Raw genomic sequence first — 22200 nt, forward strand, 5'->3', positions numbered from 1 at the left:
TAAGATTATTTATTTGGGAGTTTTTCAAAGCTTGAGTAGCTAATCCTGATGAAAGGTTTGACCTGTTTCGTTCTCCAGCCAGGAAATATAGTTATTCACTTTAGTATAAATTCCGGGTTTATTTTTCAGCGCACAGCCATATCCCCAACTAACAACACCAGTCAGGTACCAGCGACCATTTTCTTTGTTCTTGCAAACCAAAGGACCTCCGGAATCGCCCTGCAAAGGAAACGAATGAATGTTGTCTCACAAGCTAATATAAGAAAGTGGTCGACATTTATGTGATGGTGTTTTTCTCGTACAATTTTATACATATTTGTGTATTCTCTCATAACATAGAAACCTAGGAACATGCCTTGATATCGCCACATTCTTGGTATATACTGTGAAATGTTTTTTGTGGCCCGAAAATTATTTGGTCATAGTTATTTCCTGTGTAATATATTTGACGCACATGTATAATACCAGGAAGACTTTGTATCAGTTTCCTATGTACTTATATCGATAGGCAGAATAAAAACCTATTTGGTCGAGTGTAGAACTAATGTATCTGAGTGTCTGTCTCTGTGTTTTACACACATCCAACTAACATACTGTGGTCTGACTACAATGATTACTGAAAATTGATGGTCTAGATGGTCGATTATAACATATATTCAGAGTTAAAAATATTGGAGGGGAAATGTTTACCCAAGTCTCTCAAAATTTAATCTCTACACCCTAGTCTCTAAGTATAACTTCAATAACTTCAATGTTTAAAAAAGTTATGTGGATTTGAAGTGTATTCTCCCATAACTTAGAAACCTAGGAACATGCCTTGATATCGGCACATTCTTGGTATATACTGTGAAATACTTTTTGTGGCTCGAAAATTATTTGGTCAGTTATTTCCGGTGTAATATATTTCACGCACATGTATAATACCAGGAAAACTTTGTATCCACAAGTTTCCTATGTACACTGTCTGGTATCGATAAAAAAAACGATTTGATCGAGTGTAACTAAATATATCTGTGTGTATGTGTGTCTGTCTCTAGGTTTGACACACAACCAACTGATATGTTGTGGTCCGACTACAATCATTAGTGAAAATTGACGATTAACAGATTGAAATAGATTTTCTCTAGATGGTCGATTATAACATATATTCAGAGTTGAAAAACAATATTGGAGAGAAAATATCCACCACAGTCTCTCAAAAATTAAACTTTTAACCTTTGACTCTAAGTATAACTTCAATGTTCAAAAATATGATGTGGATTTGAATTGAAAAAAGGGGGCGGGGGTTAAAGTGTGTTTTTCCATTAAAGTCGGTGAGAGTCCTAGACTCTAGTGTCTTACCTGGCAGGCATCTATATCTCCTTGCATATGCCCTGCACACAGCATGTTGTCAGTGAGCATTCCGTTATAGGATAGAGGTTTGTTGCATACATCAATTGGTATAAGGGGAACATACGCCTCCTGTAGTATAGTTGGTTGATAACCATTCACTGTAGGGGTGGGGGAGGCAAAGCGGTTTGTTATTAAATGCGATAGCCTTAGGGAAAATTGATAATGATTTCAATTCAGAAAATTCCCCTTTTATTGTAATTACATCTAGCATACAATTCCCTTGTTTCAAGGCACTCTTTATGTATGGTTTTGGAGCCTAGTCCTTAACACGCAACTGTACAATTGTATAAGAGATGGATAACTCTTCATCTTCAAAACTGAGTTTGTGATACTTAAAGACGCATATGCAAAGTTCATACGGTTTTGGGGATAATTATTTGTTGAATATTAAAATATACCTGCAGAATTCCATTTACTATAACATACTTAATCATCATTTGCTATTTACAGAACTCGAACCAGACGTAAGTATTTTCACCAAAGAACAAAAAATAAATAATATTCTTACAGAAGATACTTTCGCTAATTCTGGTGTCATTCAAATAAACTAAAAATCAACGTGGTGATCGGAACTTTGGATTGATGTATATAAAGAGCTTGCATAATGATCATGACACACACACCATTAGGACATGCGCATCGAACAACGTCTGAACTTTAAGTTCTAAATGGACTTACTGTCAGTGAGGCCCCAACCCGTGACAAAGCATTCGGATTTCTTATTGAAAACTATGTTACCATCCAAACACGCAAAATTTATAAATTCCGTGGGTTCTTTGACCTGTTTCTTTAGTACTAACACAGCGATGTCGTTATCCATAGACAATTGATCAAATTTTTTATGGACAAGAATCTTTTTGACACTGATGTGTCTTACACCCTTTTCTTCTGCATCAAGGGTTTCTCTACCAAGACGAACAACCCAACGGCTGGCATCTAACCTGTACGCACATGAAAATGAAAAGAAACACGTGCATATTGTTATTGCTTACCATTGACCATTGTATTACCAAGTACTGGTACGAAAACAATTCGAACAAAATTCACATTTGTGTGAGGTTATTAAGCTTTTCTCTTATCTAGAATCTTTTTTAGACTGGTGTTGTTAAACAAAATCCAAACTAATAAATTATTGTATGTAAATCAAAATGCTTATGAAATAGTTGTAACTGGAGGAAAATCAGTTTCCCTTTCCCTTTTGATATAAACTATGGTGAAAAACTGTAGAAAACCTGAGAATGACTTACATTGATCCGATAAAACAATGTGCTGCGCTGACAACATATTTTTTTCCTATCAACGTACCACCACAGGCAGCTATCTCATTATTAGCATTGGCTTTGAACACTAACTGAGCCTGCCATGGCCAGCTACCTTTTGGGGCGTCCTCACCGCCAACAATACGTGAAGTTCCGGGATGTTTGCGAGTTCCACATCGATGGCCTGTAAAGTTATAGATTTATTTCACGAACGTTAAAATAAATGATAAAAGTAGGATAAAACAAGCCTTCATAGAAGACACGTCTCACTCCTTCCTTTATTTCAGTGTGACTAATGGATGAAATTGATTTATCTAAAAAGCTTCTTTCTTTAATTTTGACACAAAATATCAATATCAAGGTTAATGTCGAATATAAACATGCAAACAAAAATATAATATTTGACGAGACAGGGGCAGATTTCCATTGTCTGTATTATTTGTAAACTCTAAAAGAAATTGACTATACAATACCACAAATACAAAAGTGTCTGTATTATGCAAGAAATAGCACGATTTCATATTCAAGGTCGGGGACAACTCGAATGGCATTTTTTTATGTACTACAGTTTTTGCGTTAGGTATTAAATATTGACTTTTAACTACAAATATGGCTTCCATTTGGTCAAATAAGTGTGTGAAAGTGACGCGCTCATATTGCTCAATTGTGACATTTGTGCCAGGTTTAAAAGACGACGGCCACTGCACATCAGAGATGTGGCGGTGTATAGACGTGTGCGGACAGACGGACGGAGACCATTGGCATTTAACATCGTCCGAACGGGGGCTAAAACACTTCTTTGAAAATGTAGTGTGTTTAGGGGCTTGAAACAACGTTTTTAATTGAAAGACACACAGTAAGAGAGAACCACATCAAACAGTTTTGTGATTAGCATAGATAATATGGCCTGCTGTACAAAGTATATATCATTGCAATCCTTGATGTCTTTTTTAACATCTTCATCGGTCAAAAAATGTCAAATTCCAAGACTTTATAATATTATGCAGTCAACCAAGAACTACTTTTTTTAAAGTTAACAAAAACAAACTCATAACATTGATTTAACCTGTTGAACACCACACACACACGTAATTGTTTATCGTGGTTTGGGAGTCATCATACTGGGTTTTTTTTAAACAAAAAGCAATAATTTTCTAAACCCAGTATGCCACACGTTATCTGAGTTGTACAAATTCAAATAAAAAATATGGAATTTGTACCCCTTTCGTTCTACTTTCATAATTGTTTTCTTTGACTATCTATCAGTGCTGAGGCATGTCAATGTTGATGTTCCAAGACAACGTACTCTCTTGTAAGAGTGTGTCATTGCCCACAAAATATTGCATTCAATCGCAAATTTACGCAGTTTAAATGTGCTTGCTGGTAGATCCGCCGAATGAAAATCCAGCAAATGACTTGAAGTATTAAAAGTGGGAAGAAAATGATAATTCTAATCAGAGTCCATCTAAATACCACACAATGGCTTATCCCGAAATAGCACAGGTTACGCGAGATTTCATACATCTCCTCACCTGAAGCTTCTTTGCAGTCATCTACACAGCTTTCACACTCAGAACTGTCACCGGTGCACTTGCCAAACGCATCGAGACATGCTCGATGTCTTGACCTTTCACCCCCACATTCTGCACTGCATTCAGACCATTCTCCCCAAAAGGACCACGTGCTCTCCTGACCCCACGAGCTCTCTTCGTCTAGAGTGAAAATGATATAATTGTATATTGGTGTGAAAACAGATATGCTTACGGTTGGAATAGCTGCATTTTTTTTCAGTATTATGGTTATCAATCCGACCAAAATGATTCGAGCGGCACAGTCAAAAACGAAAAGCCCCTTTCGATAGTCAGGTACTGGACTAAATTACGGGGGGAGCAAGTGTGTTCACAGTCCAGGGTGTAAAAAAATTACCATCTTTGAAGACCTTCCACAAACATTATTGACCCACCCCCTACTCATCCTCTATAATTAGAATATCTGTTATCAAAACTGCCATTGTACAAAATACACTTGTGAGCTGTTTGACATGATTCAACATTTTTCCAGTCGAAATAAAGCAAGTGGACTTCAATATGAAATATAAGCAAATCCAAAAATACAAAGTGTATCGACTATGTCCCTTGAAACGATTTGACACCTGCATTTCTATAATATCTTGCTTGATTCATGCCCACATTTTGCACACTTTAATGAGTCAGACAAATGGAATTTTATAATGACCAATAAGCCTAGAGCAACTAGTAAATTTAGTCAACAAGTATACACCTGTCCAGAAAGTGTAATCATTTGTATATTTCATCGTAGTAACTGTTGCTTTCTTTACTTGTCATGATTGTACTCTTTCCATTTCTGCATTTCTTTAGATTAGTTATTTAATTTCATAGTGACAAATAAGCCTGATGGGCTGGGTGATGTATAACTTTCTGTTCTTTTCATCGTCAATTTGTAACGGTATATTCACATGTCACTTTAATTAACAACTCTTACTACTACTAACTACTACTACTACTACTACTACTACTACTACTACTGCTGCTACTGCTACTACTACTACTACTACTACTACTACTACTATCATCACTACTACTACTACTACTATACTACTACTACCCCCACCAACACCACCACGATCACTACTACTACTACCACCACCACCACCACAATCACTACTACTACTACCACCACCACTAACACCACCACCACGATCACTACTACTACCACCACCACAATCACTACTACTACTACTACCACCACCAACAACAACACCTCCACCACGATCATCACTACTACTAATACTACTACCACCACCACCACCACAATCACTACTACTACTACTACTACTACTACTACTACTACTACTACTACTACTACTACTACTACTACTACTACTACTACTAATACTAATACTACTACTACTACTACTACTATGGCACTAATAGACTCGCATCAATGTCCTGACGTAGGCAATGATAATCAAAATGTTTTCGAACAGAAGACAGTGTCGTTGTTTTAATGAATGATTTCAAATGTTCACTATATGGCCAAGGTGAGAATAGTGATCTGATACTAACCACATAATTGTTCATCGGAGATGTCACCACAGTCGTTGTCGCCGTCACAACGCCAAATCTGAGGAACACAGAATCGTGCATGCAGACACATAAATGCACCTTCCCAGCATCGGTCGATGGCTGAAATACAATAGGAAAATTGAATATAGATGAGTATAAAGGCCCATGTCAGCCTAACCATACCTACTTGACCACTTCAGTCCCCGATCGATATGTTCTCGGACTAAGTGTTAATATGCCTAACGCTGGGATAAATCTGATATATGTAGAAGATATTACTACGCCATGATAGGCAACAGAACATATCAGATTAGTCAATATTCGGTCTGGATTAAACATTGTACATATCGGATTATATTGGACCAGTTAATATTGTACGGCATTACATCATTGCACTAATTACACCCATTTACTTCATATCACAACGCAGTCCACCACATCACATCACATCACATCGTGTTTCATAACACCACATCACACTACACCAAATTAGACCATTGAGGAGGGATAACGATATCGCAAATAAGAACAGAAACTAACCTCGTCCACATGCCACAAGGGTTTCTTCAGATACATCGTCACAGTCAGCAACACTATCACAGACCCAGTCCCAGGAAAGACATTTATTGGCAGGTTCACCACATTGAAAACAATTGAAATCTGTTCAATATGTAAAATATGGTTGATGTAGGAAGTAAATTTAGGTGTTTTGAAGAGATTTCGCGAGATTTGCAAAGCTCACATAACACTTGAATGACAACCGAACATTCCTTCCCGCCAAATCCTTGAGTAAATTTGTTGCTGTTCTGCAAAATGTTTTACTTGATTCTTACTTTCCGACAAGAATCGCATGAATAATCCGTAATAAGAATGTTTGAAAATGCGGTATATAAATTTCATATCGTAATCGTAAATCGTAAATCGAAACGCAATATTTCGTAATTTGAATATTTTCGCCTTTTGAAAAGTTTTCACAAATTTAAATTCCGAGATTACACTGAATGGTTGGAAAACAATGGAAAAGTGAAAATTGCATTTCCAATCAGGTGAAACCTTCGAAGGCTTCGCCCCCCCCCCCCCCCCCCCCGGTCATTAAAATGACAGTGACCAATGCCGATGGTCAATATTGGTCAGCAGGTGTGAGTCAGTCATTGACCAATCAGTTGCCACGTTCCGACATGACCGTACCGGGCATACTCACGATCTCTACAAGTGTCCAATGTTTCATCAGTCTTATCCGTACAGTCATGCAATTGGCCGTCACACACATGTTCGTTTGCCACGCAGGTCTGATTATTATCACAGAGAAAACCATCACATTTTATACCTGTAAAATGACAAACACATGAAATGATGCAAAGTTAGAATTGTTACAGAAGACTTGCCTGTACAACATATGCATATATTAGCTATGATGCAAGGCGAGTTTCAGTATTACCCTATTATCATCGTGTTGGTTCTTGATCAGAGTGTCTGCTACCGCTAGCGAGGGGAGCAGAACAGCCCGAGGGGGTCAAGCAGCAAGACTAATTGTCTGCCTCCGTGTCTGCCTGTCTGTCTGTTTGCGTCTGTCGCTCGCTCGATCCTTTTCTCCCTCTCTCTCACCGCTGTCGCTCTATCTCCCTCCCACTGTCTTCTCTCTTCCCCACCCCCTCCCTTTCGCGATTATCTCAATATAATGCGCACAGCTTAGTGTTTCCTTTCATTTTGAAAAGAGGAAATAAAGCAAAAGGACAATGATATTGAAATGCCATCATTCCACATCTCATAATGGTGTCACAAGTGAAGTACACGTACGACTGTTTCTGAAATTAGTATTAAACATTTTAAACTTCTGTTTATTTTCATAACCAAAGCAACAATGTGAAGAAATGAAATGGAGAGCAAAACAATCAAACTTACCACAAGTAGCGATGCTTTCATCTTCGCCGTCAATACAATCACCTATATTATCACAAACCCATTCTTGTGGTATATATGTATAACCCTCGTCACATTCAAAACCTGGAAATACACAATTATTGTGAAATATAAAATACACACATTGCAAATGTATCGAAAATTAACTTCTTTGTTGCTCGCTAAAAAAATCATCCTCGCGAGTTTGAAAGAGGGAACATAAATGCTTCCTTTACAAAGTAGGATAAATGTATGTATCTGTCGAATCCAAGATCAATTTGACGCTGATAGAGAATGTAACATGTAAGGATATTTATTGATCGTACTGCCCGTTTCATGTTGCCGTGCGCTTTCTCTATTTGATACAACCAGATGGAATGCAATAAGAAACTGCATATTCTATACTGCAACTAGACGTGGGTTCCAATGTTTTCATGTCTGCATGGTAGCACTTTACTTCATTTCATTTCATTTAAAACAAATGTTATAGGAAACTATTCACACAATTGAGCTATCTTAAAGTGTACCATGTTCATTTTCTTACTGGTCTCTGCTTGGTTGCATCATACAGATCCCGTGCACGATAACATGAACCAGACGGTAATTGCATGTTTTACTTTATTTCAAAATCCAAAGTGTACAAAATCAACAAGTAGAATTTGTTTAATGACCTGGTGAAACTGCTGATGTCAAGTGAACGTCCGACAACCATATATGTCAGACGAACATCGTCAATACTAAAATTCGAAGGCCAAATCCTTAGGTTAGGGCTTACTGTGGGCTCGTACAATTTTGAACGCGCTTACTTTTTCTGAAAGGCAGTATTTCCCATGTCTAAATGAATTGTTAGCGCCAAACATTAAAGCTGCACTAGCTGCAACCGGGACATTTTTTCATCAAATAACCAAAGATATATTCACTAAAATGTGTTAATTATTTTGAAAAAATAAAAGACATTGTATATATGTTAATTAGAGGTCAAAATTATCTAAATGTAGGTAGTGTAGTGGCAAGTTTAAATCTTGAGCGAAAGCTGGGTTTTGAATCTGACATGTTCAAACTGTACCGGTGTAACTGAAGTATCATTTTTCGATCTCAATATATTCACTGTAAATTGTTAAAATACCAATAACTAGACATTGTACATGTTAAGCAGGAGTCGATATCATCAATAAGCAGTACAGAAACAGGTTGAAATCGTGATCGCCATTTGATCAGATTATCGTGTATACACCTACAAAAATGTGTGTATCTACATGTGATGCGATACCTGTGGTGCACGTGAACGATATTACGAAGTTATTGTACCTATCAAAGCATTTTCAAAAAGACGTTCCAAATGTAGCTAGTGTAGCTATAAATACATACCATGGTACAGGCGTGACTCACATTGTGTTGGTGAGCCAAACAAATAGTCTGAGCTTGAATATAGAAAGCAATGTTCTCCCTCATTGGACAATGGTTAGTTTGCTTTTCAAGCACGTCCTTACCGTTCAAGTAACATCCCTTGTGTTCATCGGATTTATCGTAACAGTCTGCAAACCAATCACATTCGTACTCAGCCGGTATGCAGTCACCGTTGATGCACTCAAAGTTTTGGGACCCACAAAAAGCTTTCGTCAACGTCACTCCTAAAAAAATAAATGCAGACAGGAGGGAATCGGAAGTAAATGTGTCTTTCGAATTGATAATGGCATGTACGGAATGAAGTTGACGTCACAGACTGGCTCAATTCGCGCGCGTGGGAGATGGGAAGGGAGGTAGGTTAGGCATGCATGCATTCATGTATGCATGTATGTATGTATGTATGTATGTATGTATGTATGGATGGATGGATGGATGGATGTAATACTATGTATGTATTTTGTGTGTGTGTGTATGTATGTATGTATGTATGTATGTATGTATGTATGTATGTATGTATGTAGTATGTATGCATGCATGCAAGCACCCATCCATCTATTCATCCATCAATCAATCAATGTGTACATGGAGGGGGATAGATGGGAGGACGTGCGTTAGAATAGAGACCCATTCTAGGCAATGTCGAAAGATGCTTGAGGTGATTATTTCTGAAATCTTAAATTAATTCCCTGTACAGATGTGGATAGGACAACGAATGAGACAATGGGTGAGATTCAATTAAGTCAAATGGTTGGAGAGTGGAATCCATTTTGATAGAAATCTATATTAATGCTCGTTGTGTACATAAGGGAGCCTTCAGTATTTACAAAGGTGGAGGGCCGGGAAATGGGGGTTCCTTTTACAAATCAGCTCTCATTGTGTTGTCTCACTGCATTATTTTGTGGGGATTTCCCATCGCTGCCACCTGTTCAAAATCCCGCTGCTGCCACGTGGTTTAGGGTTCGAGTTGGGGATTAGGTACCACAATGCCAACCCATATCAATCAAATCGCTGCTGACAACCATGTAGTAAATTGTTAGTCGTGATGTGAGAAGAGGGGTGGTTCTCACGAAGATAAAATGGGAACAGTTGGGTAAGATATTTGGGATAATGTTGACGTTGGTCTCAACAATGTTGGGAATATGCCAATCTAATCCTAGGGAGTTGTGGCATGCGGCTCAGCCTAGAGAGTTTCAAACACGGGTCTTAATTAATGCAGTGCAGTCACACACATTCACATGGTGATAACACTGGGAATTAACCAACGCTCTTAAAACTTTCAACATGGTGGCAGCGGTGGGATTAAGTCCTTACCATTGGTTCTGAGACTAGTGTCCTCCTCTATTTCTAACAAAATTTTAACCCATTTTTGGAACTACCTTAATAGGGGGAGTGTCATGTTTTAGAGAAAGAATTTAAGGGAGTGCCACTTTTTAGCACGATGGAAGAGGGGAAGGGTCACATTTTACGCAACAGCCCTGGCCTGATTCCCCCCTCTAATTACTAAAGGTTCCCTAAGGGTTCTTAATATATTCACCTGATTCAAGTCTCTTACAGTTCTCTTCATCGGTGTTGTCATGGCAATGTTGATAAGAGTCACATGTACTGGTCTGACGTATACATCTGGTGTCGCCATCACACAGAAATCCATTTGTACAATTGAATGTAATGACGTTATTGTTGCTACTTCTACTGACGTAGTGGTTATTGTCGATGACGTTTTTGTTGTCTTCGTCCTCTCTTTTGTTGTTTACATAATTGTGCTCTTCATCTTCATTACTAATGTCACGTTTAGAAATTTTCTTGCTTTCTGTACCACGGAAATAACAAGAAACAGATTGTTAAGAAATTTGAAAATTATCAACAAATTACAAAACCAAAATAAACTGAACTTCACGTGCTTTCCTCGGATACAGGTAATGTTAAAGTGGCCATACGGATGAGGATTGGTATTTACTTTTGATTTTTAATTCATAAAGCAATTAATTATATGATGGCTTCCTACTTGAAAAATCAACATTATACCAAGTCCTTGTTTGTAACTCAATAAATTGCAACATCATAAATGTGTAAAATGTTTGTTATTGTACGTACAATAAAAACATTTTACATATTTTTTAGCTTTTTGCAAGTTACAAACACAGACTTAGCATAATGTTGTATTTTTCAAGTAGGAAGCCATGATAAAATTAATTGCTTTATAAATCAAAAATCAAAATCAAACACCCAATCTTCATCCATATGGCCACTTTAAAACTGTAATGTCAGAGATTTTAAGGTGAGAGATAATTCAAGCAGTGATATAACTATACAAGATAGTTGTGACCTCAGATCACTGGAGGGATCTTAGTGAACTTCGACATAGTTATTGTCTTAAGTCACATTTAAAGGAAAGTTGATTGTTTATGGGTGAGGCTGAAAACGTACAGCTCTACCCAGAATGCTTCGTCATGGAAATGATGCGATGATGTAAATGTGGAGACCAAGTGTGTGAACTGACGAAGTTGATAGACAGTGATGAAATAATCGAGTAGAGGACACTGATGTTTATGACTAGGCGATATGTAACCAAAGTAAAGACAAGATTGGTGTTGTTGTTGTTGTTGTTGTTGTTGTTGTTGTTGTTGTTGTTTTTCAATAATATAAGCAAAGCAAACATACGTATGGTTTGACCAACAATTATCTTTTGCAATAAGTCTGTTCGTCTTGTCGACGTTCTCAGCAGTTCTTCCCCTGCCTCAAATATTATGTGTGTGGTGGGAGGAGGAGGCGCCACACGAAGCCTGTCATGACGACCGCACCGAGCACTTTCAACTTTCAACCTCCATCTGCCTGTTTTGTAACTGGATGAATAATAAGTGTTTTACCTTCTGATGGGCATTGGAATCTAACCTCGTAGTCCTCACACTGTTCGTAAAAAGGCTGGTCCATATTGCGGCAGATCAGTCCTTCCTTTACCGTGCACGGATAGTATAGATATTGGCCGGTGTACCATGATGGGTTATGAGTCTTTTTGACCCTGCACTCGATTCCAATGGGATTTTCACACAGATCTGGATATTTCCACCCTTCATCAAATTCCTTCATAGGAGATAGAGGGAGAAAGTAGTGAAATCGAAGTCAGGTTCTTATAATTACAAACAAACTATCAGGCTTTCATGCACGTGATATTCTTGTACTTAGCTATAAGCAAGAGGAAGTTAAAGACAGGATAGGATAGAAACCTTAGATCACGGGCGTTGGTGAAGCTTGGAGTGAGACAGGAAAATTCAATGAAAAAGATAAGGGCAAACAACAGAGGATACAGTAATTTACCTTGGAGGGAGAAGATACTTCCATACACAGAGGTCTATTTCAAATGGTTCGCTGGTGTCAACAATTCCAGCACGGCCAATGTCCTTTATATGCAAAAGTAACTTGATGTCGATCAATGTAATACGTCACAATATGAATAGCCAATCATTACGAACTACGAAATAAGCCCCACCCACGCCCTTCACTCACTGTTCTATTCCTAGTGATTCTTGGATTCAAGTACTTACATACGACAGTAGGTTCTCCCAGTCAGAGCCACCAGCTCCGGTACCAGGAGTGTCTCTGTCATACCATTTTGTCCAATGGGAAGGCTTGGCTGGAAAAGAATGAATAAAACCGCATGTGAGTGAGTGAGTGAGAGTAAATAAATATATAAATAAATAAATAATAAATAAATAAATAAATAAATAAATGAATAAATAAATAAATAAATTAATTAATTAATTAATTACTTAATTAATGAATAAATAAATAAATAAATTAATTAATTACTTAATTAATGAATAAATAAATAAATAAATAAATAAATTAATTAATTAATTAATTAATTAATTAATTAATTAATAAATAAATAAATAAATAAATAAATAAATTAATTAATTAATTAATTAATTAATTAATTAATTAATTAATTAATTAATTAATTAATTAATTAATTAATTAATTAATTACCAGATAAATAGATGGCCGGATGGATGGATGGATGGATGGATAGATAGATAGATAGATAGATGAATGGATGGATGAATGGATGGATGGATGGATGGATGATGATGATGATGATGATGATGATGATGATGATGATGATGATGATGATGATGATGAGTGAATGTTTTTTTGAAACCATATTCTGATAGAAGTACATAAAGTACATTGGTTTATGGTATTTCACTCACATGACGAACTGATGGTTTTGACATTCGAGAAGTCTTTACATTCGACATACATGTATGTTAGCAGAACAAAGACTGTAAACTTGAAGCTGTAACAACAACACTTATTAAAAGTTTAACAAAATTTAGGACAATGAACACTGTCAACTGTTTATACACGGTTCGTGTTTTTTTTTAATGTTTCAAGTGAACAAGGGTTTACTCACCAGGACATCGTAGTCGGATTTTGTAGTCAAGACAGGCCTTATCTTGGTCTATATTTTTACAAACTAGTCCCCCATCCATCGTACAGGGAACCTCCAATTTTTGGTCAGTGGCCAGCCACGTTTCACCTGTATCTGCCACAGCACACTGGATGCCAAAATTCGGAGAACACACTTCTGGATGCCGCTGAAACGAAATTACTCGTATAAATACGACAGTAAAGGAGATTTGAGCCTTGTGGACTCCACGCCTGCAGCCTCACTTAAAGTAGCACTTTCAGGATGCAGTCTAAACATGAATAAGACAAGCTTTCTTGGGTAAGCTACGTTATGGAGATCTACTGAAGGTAGGGTAGGCTTTGTATTATCAACCCTTTTACTTCATTTCCTCGGCATTTTCTGGTTCGTTCGGAAGTCGTCGTCAAACGGGAGGCACAGTTCGAAGGGACGAGTAGACTCTGAGAGAGGATCCTCTGTTGGAAGGCTGATAACGAGCAAGGGAATTCACTCCAGTTTGACCTTTGATGGCAGGTCCATTCTACTAGTAACTTCTTCTAATGTCAAATATCATGATTAGTTTGCAATTTATAGTATCATTTACCTTTTTCAGAGTTTCTAGGTCTTCTGAATCGCCAAATTTGTCCTTACCCTTCTTAGGGTGATCAATGTTGTACCATTCCGTCCATTCCAAACCAACAAACCAGTCATCTACATTAAATATATTAATAGAACTTTGCCAGTTAGATGTATATAGCGATAACCCATCGTCGCAAACCACGGCCTCTTTTACGGCACCGTCGAAGAATGTTATTTCGAAGTGTAGAAATAACAGCTCTGGTTTGCGAGAATGCGTTAAACAAACCGTCAGTTTGTCCTCAAACGGACACCATTACATTGTTGGTCGCTATCAATAAATTTGCTCTTCCGCCTAAGCTAAACAGGCCAACATGAACATTGCCAAGTAATATTTCAAGACAGTAATCAAATAAAAATTAACTCCAAAGGTTCAGGAAATAAACGTAGAAATGCATTCACTTAGCCACTACTCGGTATTTGTTGACCCTCTCACAACTGCATTCTCGCTTCCCCTCCCCCTCCCCTTTTTAGGTTGGAAATTTTAAGACTATGCCTATATAAAAGAAATTCCTACATACAAGCATTTCATATCAGGTATGAAGATACAATCTCATCAAACCATAATCTGAAATATTGTCTGTTTTAAGTAATATTGATTATTGTTTTACCAACTGCTGAGCAGTATGGCTTAAGTCTAAATGTTTGGTTATGACATTGTATACTGATCCCTGATTGGATGGTGACCCTATTGGTACCAGTTAGAAGAACACGTGATACGTACCTACTTCGTAGTTGGAATAAAACCATGGAGCTAGACATACATAGTAATCTTCATCAGAGCCATCAGAACAGTGGTTGACGCCATCACAGACGTGACTGAAATCAACACAGCCCACACCATCGGCACAATTGACACCAGTACATTGACCTAAACGATACGGGGATATATTATATTATACCATGCATAAGCCAAGATATTGTCTTTGAACAGAAAATATAGATTATATATCCTGGTCGTTCTACGTCACGAAAACCCTTGTCTACGTCACTGGCATTGCGGTGCTCCAAATATGAGCTAAAAACGAATAAAAGTCACTGAATGTGAAACACGCGACATTACAAGTGTTTATGTATATCTAGTCTAGCCATTTTGATTTATTTTGCCATAATATGGGGACATAATATTTTAGCATTTATACCCACAAACACTGACAGTTAGTCAGGAAGTGTGAGTAAATATCAGTAAATGTTGGTTAATAAGACATGTAGACTGTAGTTTTTGTTTACTGATGTCTATTACAACCACCAGCAATGTATTTTTTCACAATGCTGTTGAGTTTTATTCACCTGTTGACTACGCTCGTCATACGCTACATGCTCACCATGTCTCCTTATGACGTCATAAAATCCCGTGGTCTATGTGTGACCGGAAATACCCGAAAACTCCCGAAGTAAATCCGAAGGGAACTGACTGAAAAAAGGTCATTTTAAGGTGTTTGCAGACGCTTTTTTTAAAGTTTTAAAACCAGTATACATTTCACAAACATGTCGTCTAGCAAAATAGCAATAGTGAATGTGAGCATTTTGAATCACCTTTAAATATTTTCACCTGCGTAAGAAGCTTATAAACTCAGCTTGCGCAACTTTTAATGAACAACACGTCAAAACAAGGAGAAGTTCTCAATTCACCTGTGAACGAATAGATGTTGTAACTTCCTATTTGACAAAACACATGTTCATCACTTCCATCTGCACAGTCAATGTCGCCATCACACTCAACAGCGCTCGGTAAGCACTGACCATTCTTGCAGAAGAAAACCGATTGTAACCAGTAGTAATTAGGACAATATCGACCGTAGTGAACTAGAGAAGAAGAAAATGAAATTGGATAACAAGCAATTTGTACATTTTTAGGCTTCATACAATCTCAGACCACTATAATCGTCGTCTGAGATACATCAATTGATTTATTTTGAGGTTTTATTTTCTTAGTAAATGTGATGAATTTTACATCATAATCTTCAGGTTTTGGTTATCTCTTTCAAGATTTACACTTTTATAAGAGAAAATACTGCAAAACAATAATTATTATCCAAGGTTTTTGAAATGTTGCATTTATCAGCAAAATATCAAATAGTGTAAGAACACTGTGAAAAGGGTACAAGCCTAGGGAATATCAGAAGGTGTTTTAATATTCAGGTTATGGTTCTTTTGTACATTAAAAAAATCAAACGTTTGTCTGTTTAGAATAATGCATGCTACATAAAGTTTAACCAGAATAACATAATCTTTTTCCAATTAAACACAAATCCTAAAAAATGCGTCGATGTTTCACCTGAAAACTCCCTAATCACAGGTCCATAACGTGGAAAACTTCATGCTCTAGAAGTACTGTCACAGCATCAGAATAAATGTAACTGACCGGATGATTGTCACTGAAAATACCTAAGAATGGGTCTGGTTTTGGAATGCATGGGTAGACGTTTTGAACTTAATTGGGCCGCCCATCCCCGTCCCAGTATGTGGGGAGTACAAATCCACCGGAGGGGTAAGGTAATGAGATTTCTATACAGCCAGTAGATTCACGAATGTTTCATACTTTGGACAGGTACGCAGTCAAGAGTCAGTCCGTTGTTGTTTTTGTTGATGTTGACTTCTTGTTGTCTTTCGTTTCCAATAGTTGATTTCAACGTAAGTTCGGAAATATGTTGGTTATTAAGGTATTAATGGGTGTGTACAATCAAATGCGCCACCAGTGTTGAAAATTGCATAATAAAATGAGGCTAGTAAAGATGACGTCATTTCTTACTCATATTACATCCAAAATGTTCGTCATCAGAGCAATCAAGCGCGCCATCACACAAGTTATCAATCGGTATACATTGTCCATCGGAACATCGGTATTCTCCATCACTGCATTTAGGCACAACTGCAAAAAAATTTTGAACATTCGAATCGTGAAAAATGAACGTAAGCAAGACCCTACAGAAGTGAACTATCAATGTGAGACTAACGAACAGAATCTCTCAAATTTCAAATATTCAAAAACATGGCTCCGGTAATTTTGATTGAAAAATTCATATGGAAACTACATTAAGAATAGCGTCAGTAGGAATATGCGTTTGCTTGTGAGAGTGTTGAATCCCATTACATTTATGCTTTATTATAGCTCGGGCAATTTGTGGGGAACACTTGTTGACCTGTGTGAATATGTACGTGTATGTCTGTATGCCTAAGATTTTATCATTTTCTTTACAAAATACCTTTTTCACAGTTTTCGTCAGAGCCGCCAGAACTGTCACAGTTACTGATACCGTCACACATCCTGTCAAATTGTATGTAAATATCATTCCATACAGGACGGTCTTCATTTTCCCGACAATCAAAAATGGCATGGGTGGCAGGAAACTTGAGAGAACCGACTGTAAATAAAACATATATAGTTATACAACAACAAATGTCAGTACTTACAGTTCACACATCAAAAGTATTGTCCTCTCCTCTACATGAACTCTATTATACAAACAACAATGTGTGTGTGGTGGGGGGGGGGGGTATTACACACAAAAATATACATGCATCAGTAATGTTATTTGGATTTACTGGTTCATTCGCCCTCAATCGTGGATTTGGAGTGAGGATGTTTCCATTTTCAGGACATTATATCAGAATGTAAATATAACATAAGCCAAATTCCTGGCAAGACCAAAACTAAATGAAGATATACTGGTTACTGAAACACTGATTTCTTGTATTTTATGGTCTTGTATTAGTCGTATTAAAACTAGGCAAACTGATACCAGTCAAATATCCTGCTTATATAGATCACAAATAAACTTCAATAGAAAATAAACAAAGTTGAGCTGACGTATAATGTTTCTACTTACTTCCAAATGTATCACAACCATACAGCTCGTCCCTTTTATCTGGACAGTCAATGATCCCATCACATACCCACTGAGTAGGTACACAGTCATATCCATTGGAACAGGTAAAGAGGGCGCCATAACAGTAGTCATTCCAGCCATCGTCTTGAGTGTTGCCTAAAATAGTGACGTCACACAATTAGAGTTCACGTTATCCCATCCCAGGATAACATCGTGAAGGTCTATACTTCAATGTTTATTAAATGACCATCGTTCTCTATTCTATCGAAAATGTATGGAAAATAGCTTTTGTAAGAGAAACCCCTCAACATAGAACATTTGTTATGGTGTCTGTTGGCTCTTTGCTTTGAAATTCGTCATTTAATAGTAAGTTTAGTTATCAAGTCATACGAAGACAAATGAGTGAGTGATCGAACACCATCATAGAGACTAGAGGAAAGGGGGAACAAGATACCAGCAATTGTTCGCAACTTGTAACCCTAGATGTTTGGTTGAAATACAAACTGCTGGTCAAGATAGACTGGGAAACTTCATAACAGCATGTACACAAGACTGGAATTGTACAGGTTTACCCAGATAGATAAAAATACTAGATAGTGCAAATGCTAGAACTGAGGCAAGTTTCAAAGAGTTCCTTAGGGGTGAACATACAAAACATTCCTGCCGTCATAAATTTTGTGTAGTAGTAGTTTGCCAATTCCTCCAACTATGCCGCGCCTCGTCAAGGCCGGGAACACACCACAGACAGTTGTAAGGATATGGTACTGAGACTAAATGGTGTGTTTGTTATTTCAAAATGCATTGTTCTGTTTATACAAATTAAACAGGTAAAGTTTGCAATTGCCATTTTGAACTCAAATTCAACCTGGGATTGGATTAGTTGATTCTAAAATAGATTATTTCACTCCAGGATGTCTAATTAAATATACTGTAATGGTCATAATATTTTGAAAGGTAAGGTAAGGTTGTGACGACAGAAACCAGCCAAAGGAGTAGAAACAAAGCGTTGTCTGGCTCAAATTACTAACATCATTACATTTTATCGTCTGCCGTGACAAAAATCTTACTAACACTGCTTCTTTTCATCTTCTGGCTTGACAATTTTTTAAACCAACATTGCTATATTATTATTTGTGTGGGCTACTATTATCTACAGATCAAACCAAATCATATCCATTGTGGCAATGTGTGCTTTTTCAAGAATATCTATTGATTACAATTGTACGTCAATTTTGGTTCAGCCAGACGACAAGATTTAGCAACAGTGTCTAGCCAGACAATAAAATCTAGTGATGTTAGTAAGATTTTTGTGAGTCGGGCGGCGCTTTGGTTCTAATCAACTGGCTTGCATAGTGTTCTACAATACATACAATTTTTTTCGTCACTCCAATCGCCACAATCGTTCAATCCATTGCAGTGTTTCTCAATAGCAACACAATTCCTATTGGAGCATTCGTATTGAACGTGTTCGTCACATCTGTTGCAACTATCGGGCTCATCGGAATTGTCCACCAAATACCATCCGCTGTTACAGTCATTGACACCGTCACAAACATATTGGGATGGAACGCATTTACCGGTGGTTTCACAGTACTGGTTGCCTTCTTCCTCACAACTTAATCTTTTACGTATTCTGGATGGTAAGCTGGTTTGCTCGGAAACTGGAGGGGATGAAAATATTCTCATTCAACAGTCATTTGTAATGTGAACTTAAAGTCATTTCCCTGCTACTTGTATACTCGAATTTATCAAACTAATTTGATAGTCGTAGGTGTATCAATGATGATAAATAAAAACCAATGTTTCTCCATGGCAACAGACTTTTATCGTTTCAAATCCACAAATTCTAATTTGGTGAAGAGATGAAAAAATAAAATATGTACATACAGACAGTGAAAATTATGATATGGCAAGTGTAGCAGACCAAGTGATTTTATTTTAGGGGGTATACTAGTTGATTTTAATAGTACAGACTGAGAAATATGGTATGATTGCACTAAGGGAGTCGTCATTATTTATGACGGGGGGTTCCCCGGGGGTCTGAGGAATTGCTTTAAAAATCCAGAAAATTTGAGAACCCCTCCTTTCACTACCCAGTTTTTGAGTACCCCCCTTCACTCCCCAGTTTTTGAGTGACCCCCCCCATTTCCCCCAGTCATAAATAATGACCGCTCCCTAACCTTGATTTTTGTTTTTGTAAGATGCCATACATCCATCCTATATTGCGACAGCAAGATCTAAATCTCAAAGTTCCATTATCACCCCCTCCCCCCATATATCTTTATGTGTTGTTGTAAAGACTTATTTTGTTACTGGTTATTGATAGGTCAGTTGTAATTTCAATCAACTTATGTGGATGATAAGAGGCAATCCTATATTACGACAGCAATGTTGAACTTGACTCTTGACTTGGAGTCAGAGTTGCAATCATGCAAGTCTCCACTCTAAAACAAAGGGATAAACCAAAATTAATCTCTTCTTGAATATCCAAGAAATGAGTCTATGACATCTGTCGCCAACTCTTTTGTTTTACGGTAATATATAATTAAGAAAAATTCATGTTAGTGTCGTGTCTATTAATTTTAAACGAGGATACTTTTAATCAGTTCGTCTTCTCCAATTTATATATCATTTAAAAGAACTGAATAAGTCGAGAAAACAATGACACAATAAGTTGTACAGCACATTTCATTGTAAGTGTTCACTGGCTCTGTTTGATACAGCCACGCAGAAATTTAAACGAATGAGAAACTGTACTAGACTTTAAGATAGTGAGATTAAATGAACACAGTTTTTTGTCGTGTTTAGTCCAAATGAAATGAACTAATGTGCTACTATACAGACATCAAATGCAGACTTCAAAAGCATTGGTGTCAGCTTTTCTGCACCCATAGTTGCAGTGTGCTTAAATGGTTTATTTCCTTCATACACAATGTAGCAAGAAATTGCAATCTTGTATATTATAAAGTGTTGAATATGCAGTTTCTTATTGTTCCTTTGTGGTTGGAGTCTTGCTGATCTTAAAGATTTGATAGTTGCATCAAACAGAGGCAATGGACACTTACATGAAACGGGCTGTATTATGAATACACACTGTGTAATCTAGTCAGTTTAATACCGTTGTTGAAACTTTGTAAACCGTAAATATAATCAAGTAAAACACGACTTGTATATATTAACCAAACGCTGATATTCTATAAAACAATTCAATATTATTTTTAATTAGCCTGCTAGCAGTTTTCCTGCAAAACGTATATTGCATATCCTCAATAAGCAACATTTTAAATATGTTAAGTATAACAATTAAGTTTAATTAGTATGAAACATTAAGAATCCAAATGGAAGTACGAAATGTTGCATAAAAATGCACGAAATTCTAATCAAAATTAAACACTGCTTTGAATAAAATACTTATCAATGTCAATATATATCACCAACCTGGGTAGTCACTTTGTATGAAGAGTTTAAATATGTAAATTTTATCACACTATGTAAATTTCTTTTGTCATACCTATTCAGAGAAATCAATATCTTTGACAGAGTGATAACAGGTGCATCAGAAACTCGTCAGTGAGTGGCAATTCTACGCTTTGCAAATTACACCAACGATTTTACAAACCCTATAGTGAGATGTGTCTGACTTCAAGGAGATAGTGTCCGACAGCACAAATTAGAGAGAGTTGTGGTTAAAATATTGTATGGGGGGGGGGGGGGTCCTTCTTGAAAACGTGATCGTTGCTTCCGGGGTCGTTTTGATTAGGAACGAGATAATGTCATTTAGGGTGGAGACGAATACCATCTCCTTCAAAACCTGGTGATAAGATTTATATTGCAATACTGGATAACCATATACGACAGATGTCAAACAAGACTTGTGAATATGAATTAACTCATTACTGTAAATTTCATCACTTTTTTGTAATTAATCTAGTAAATTCAATGTGGTGATTGACGTATAGCTATTCTTTTGAAATCAAATGTATAAAGGGTGAGTATATGATAACACATATATATAGTAAAACCACTTTTTCATTTACCTTCTTGCGATACAGTCATCCTATCATAGAAATGGCTGCTTGAGAATCCAATCACGACGCATAACACAATTATGGTTATTTTCAAGATGTTGTCCATTCCGTCACCTACTAACATTCCCGGTTGAAGAAAAAATGGCGACAAGAATTCTCTTAACTGAAAATTGTCTTCCAAATTTCCTTCAAGAACTGTTATAGGTGAGTTTTCCCCGCCACCTCTTCGACTCAAGAAGTGAAAGTTGTTCCACAACG

The 22200-nt window shown here is 37.0% G+C and overlaps 1 protein-coding gene across 1 annotated transcript; it reads right to left on the reverse strand.

Annotated features, from left to right (window-relative positions):
* Window positions 1-39: 39 nt before the first annotated feature.
* LOC144449784 (uncharacterized) lies at window positions 40-21970 on the reverse strand. Its single transcript, XM_078140360.1, has 22 exons — window positions 21952-21970; window positions 19285-19575; window positions 17915-18070; window positions 17291-17449; window positions 16837-16956; window positions 15717-15890; window positions 14809-14955; window positions 14053-14159; window positions 13455-13638; window positions 12583-12671; window positions 11908-12121; window positions 10578-10850; window positions 9127-9267; window positions 7640-7741; window positions 6939-7064; window positions 6278-6397; window positions 5738-5857; window positions 4184-4363; window positions 2640-2835; window positions 2071-2333; window positions 1342-1490; window positions 40-219 (listed from the first exon to the last, which is right to left on the reverse strand). The coding sequence occupies exons 1-22, from the start codon at window positions 21968-21970 to the stop codon at window positions 40-42; spliced, it is 3510 nt and encodes a 1169-aa protein (XP_077996486.1).
* Window positions 21971-22200: the final 230 nt, after the last annotated feature.

The sequence above is a fragment of the Glandiceps talaboti genome, chromosome 18, assembly GCF_964340395.1.
Source record: "Glandiceps talaboti chromosome 18, keGlaTala1.1, whole genome shotgun sequence".
NCBI lineage: Eukaryota > Metazoa > Hemichordata > Enteropneusta > Spengelidae > Glandiceps > Glandiceps talaboti.

Excerpts from the sequence above, each read along its gene's own strand:
- LOC144449784 (XM_078140360.1), bottom strand. Across the intron at positions 4,364-5,737 it reads CTCCGATGAACAATTATGTG|ACGAAGAGAGCTCGTGGGGT; the intron begins GTTAGTATCAGA and ends TTTTCACTCTAG. Across the intron at positions 2,836-4,183 it reads TGACTGCAAAGAAGCTTCAG|GCCATCGATGTGGAACTCGC; the intron begins GTGAGGAGATGT and ends ATAACTTTACAG.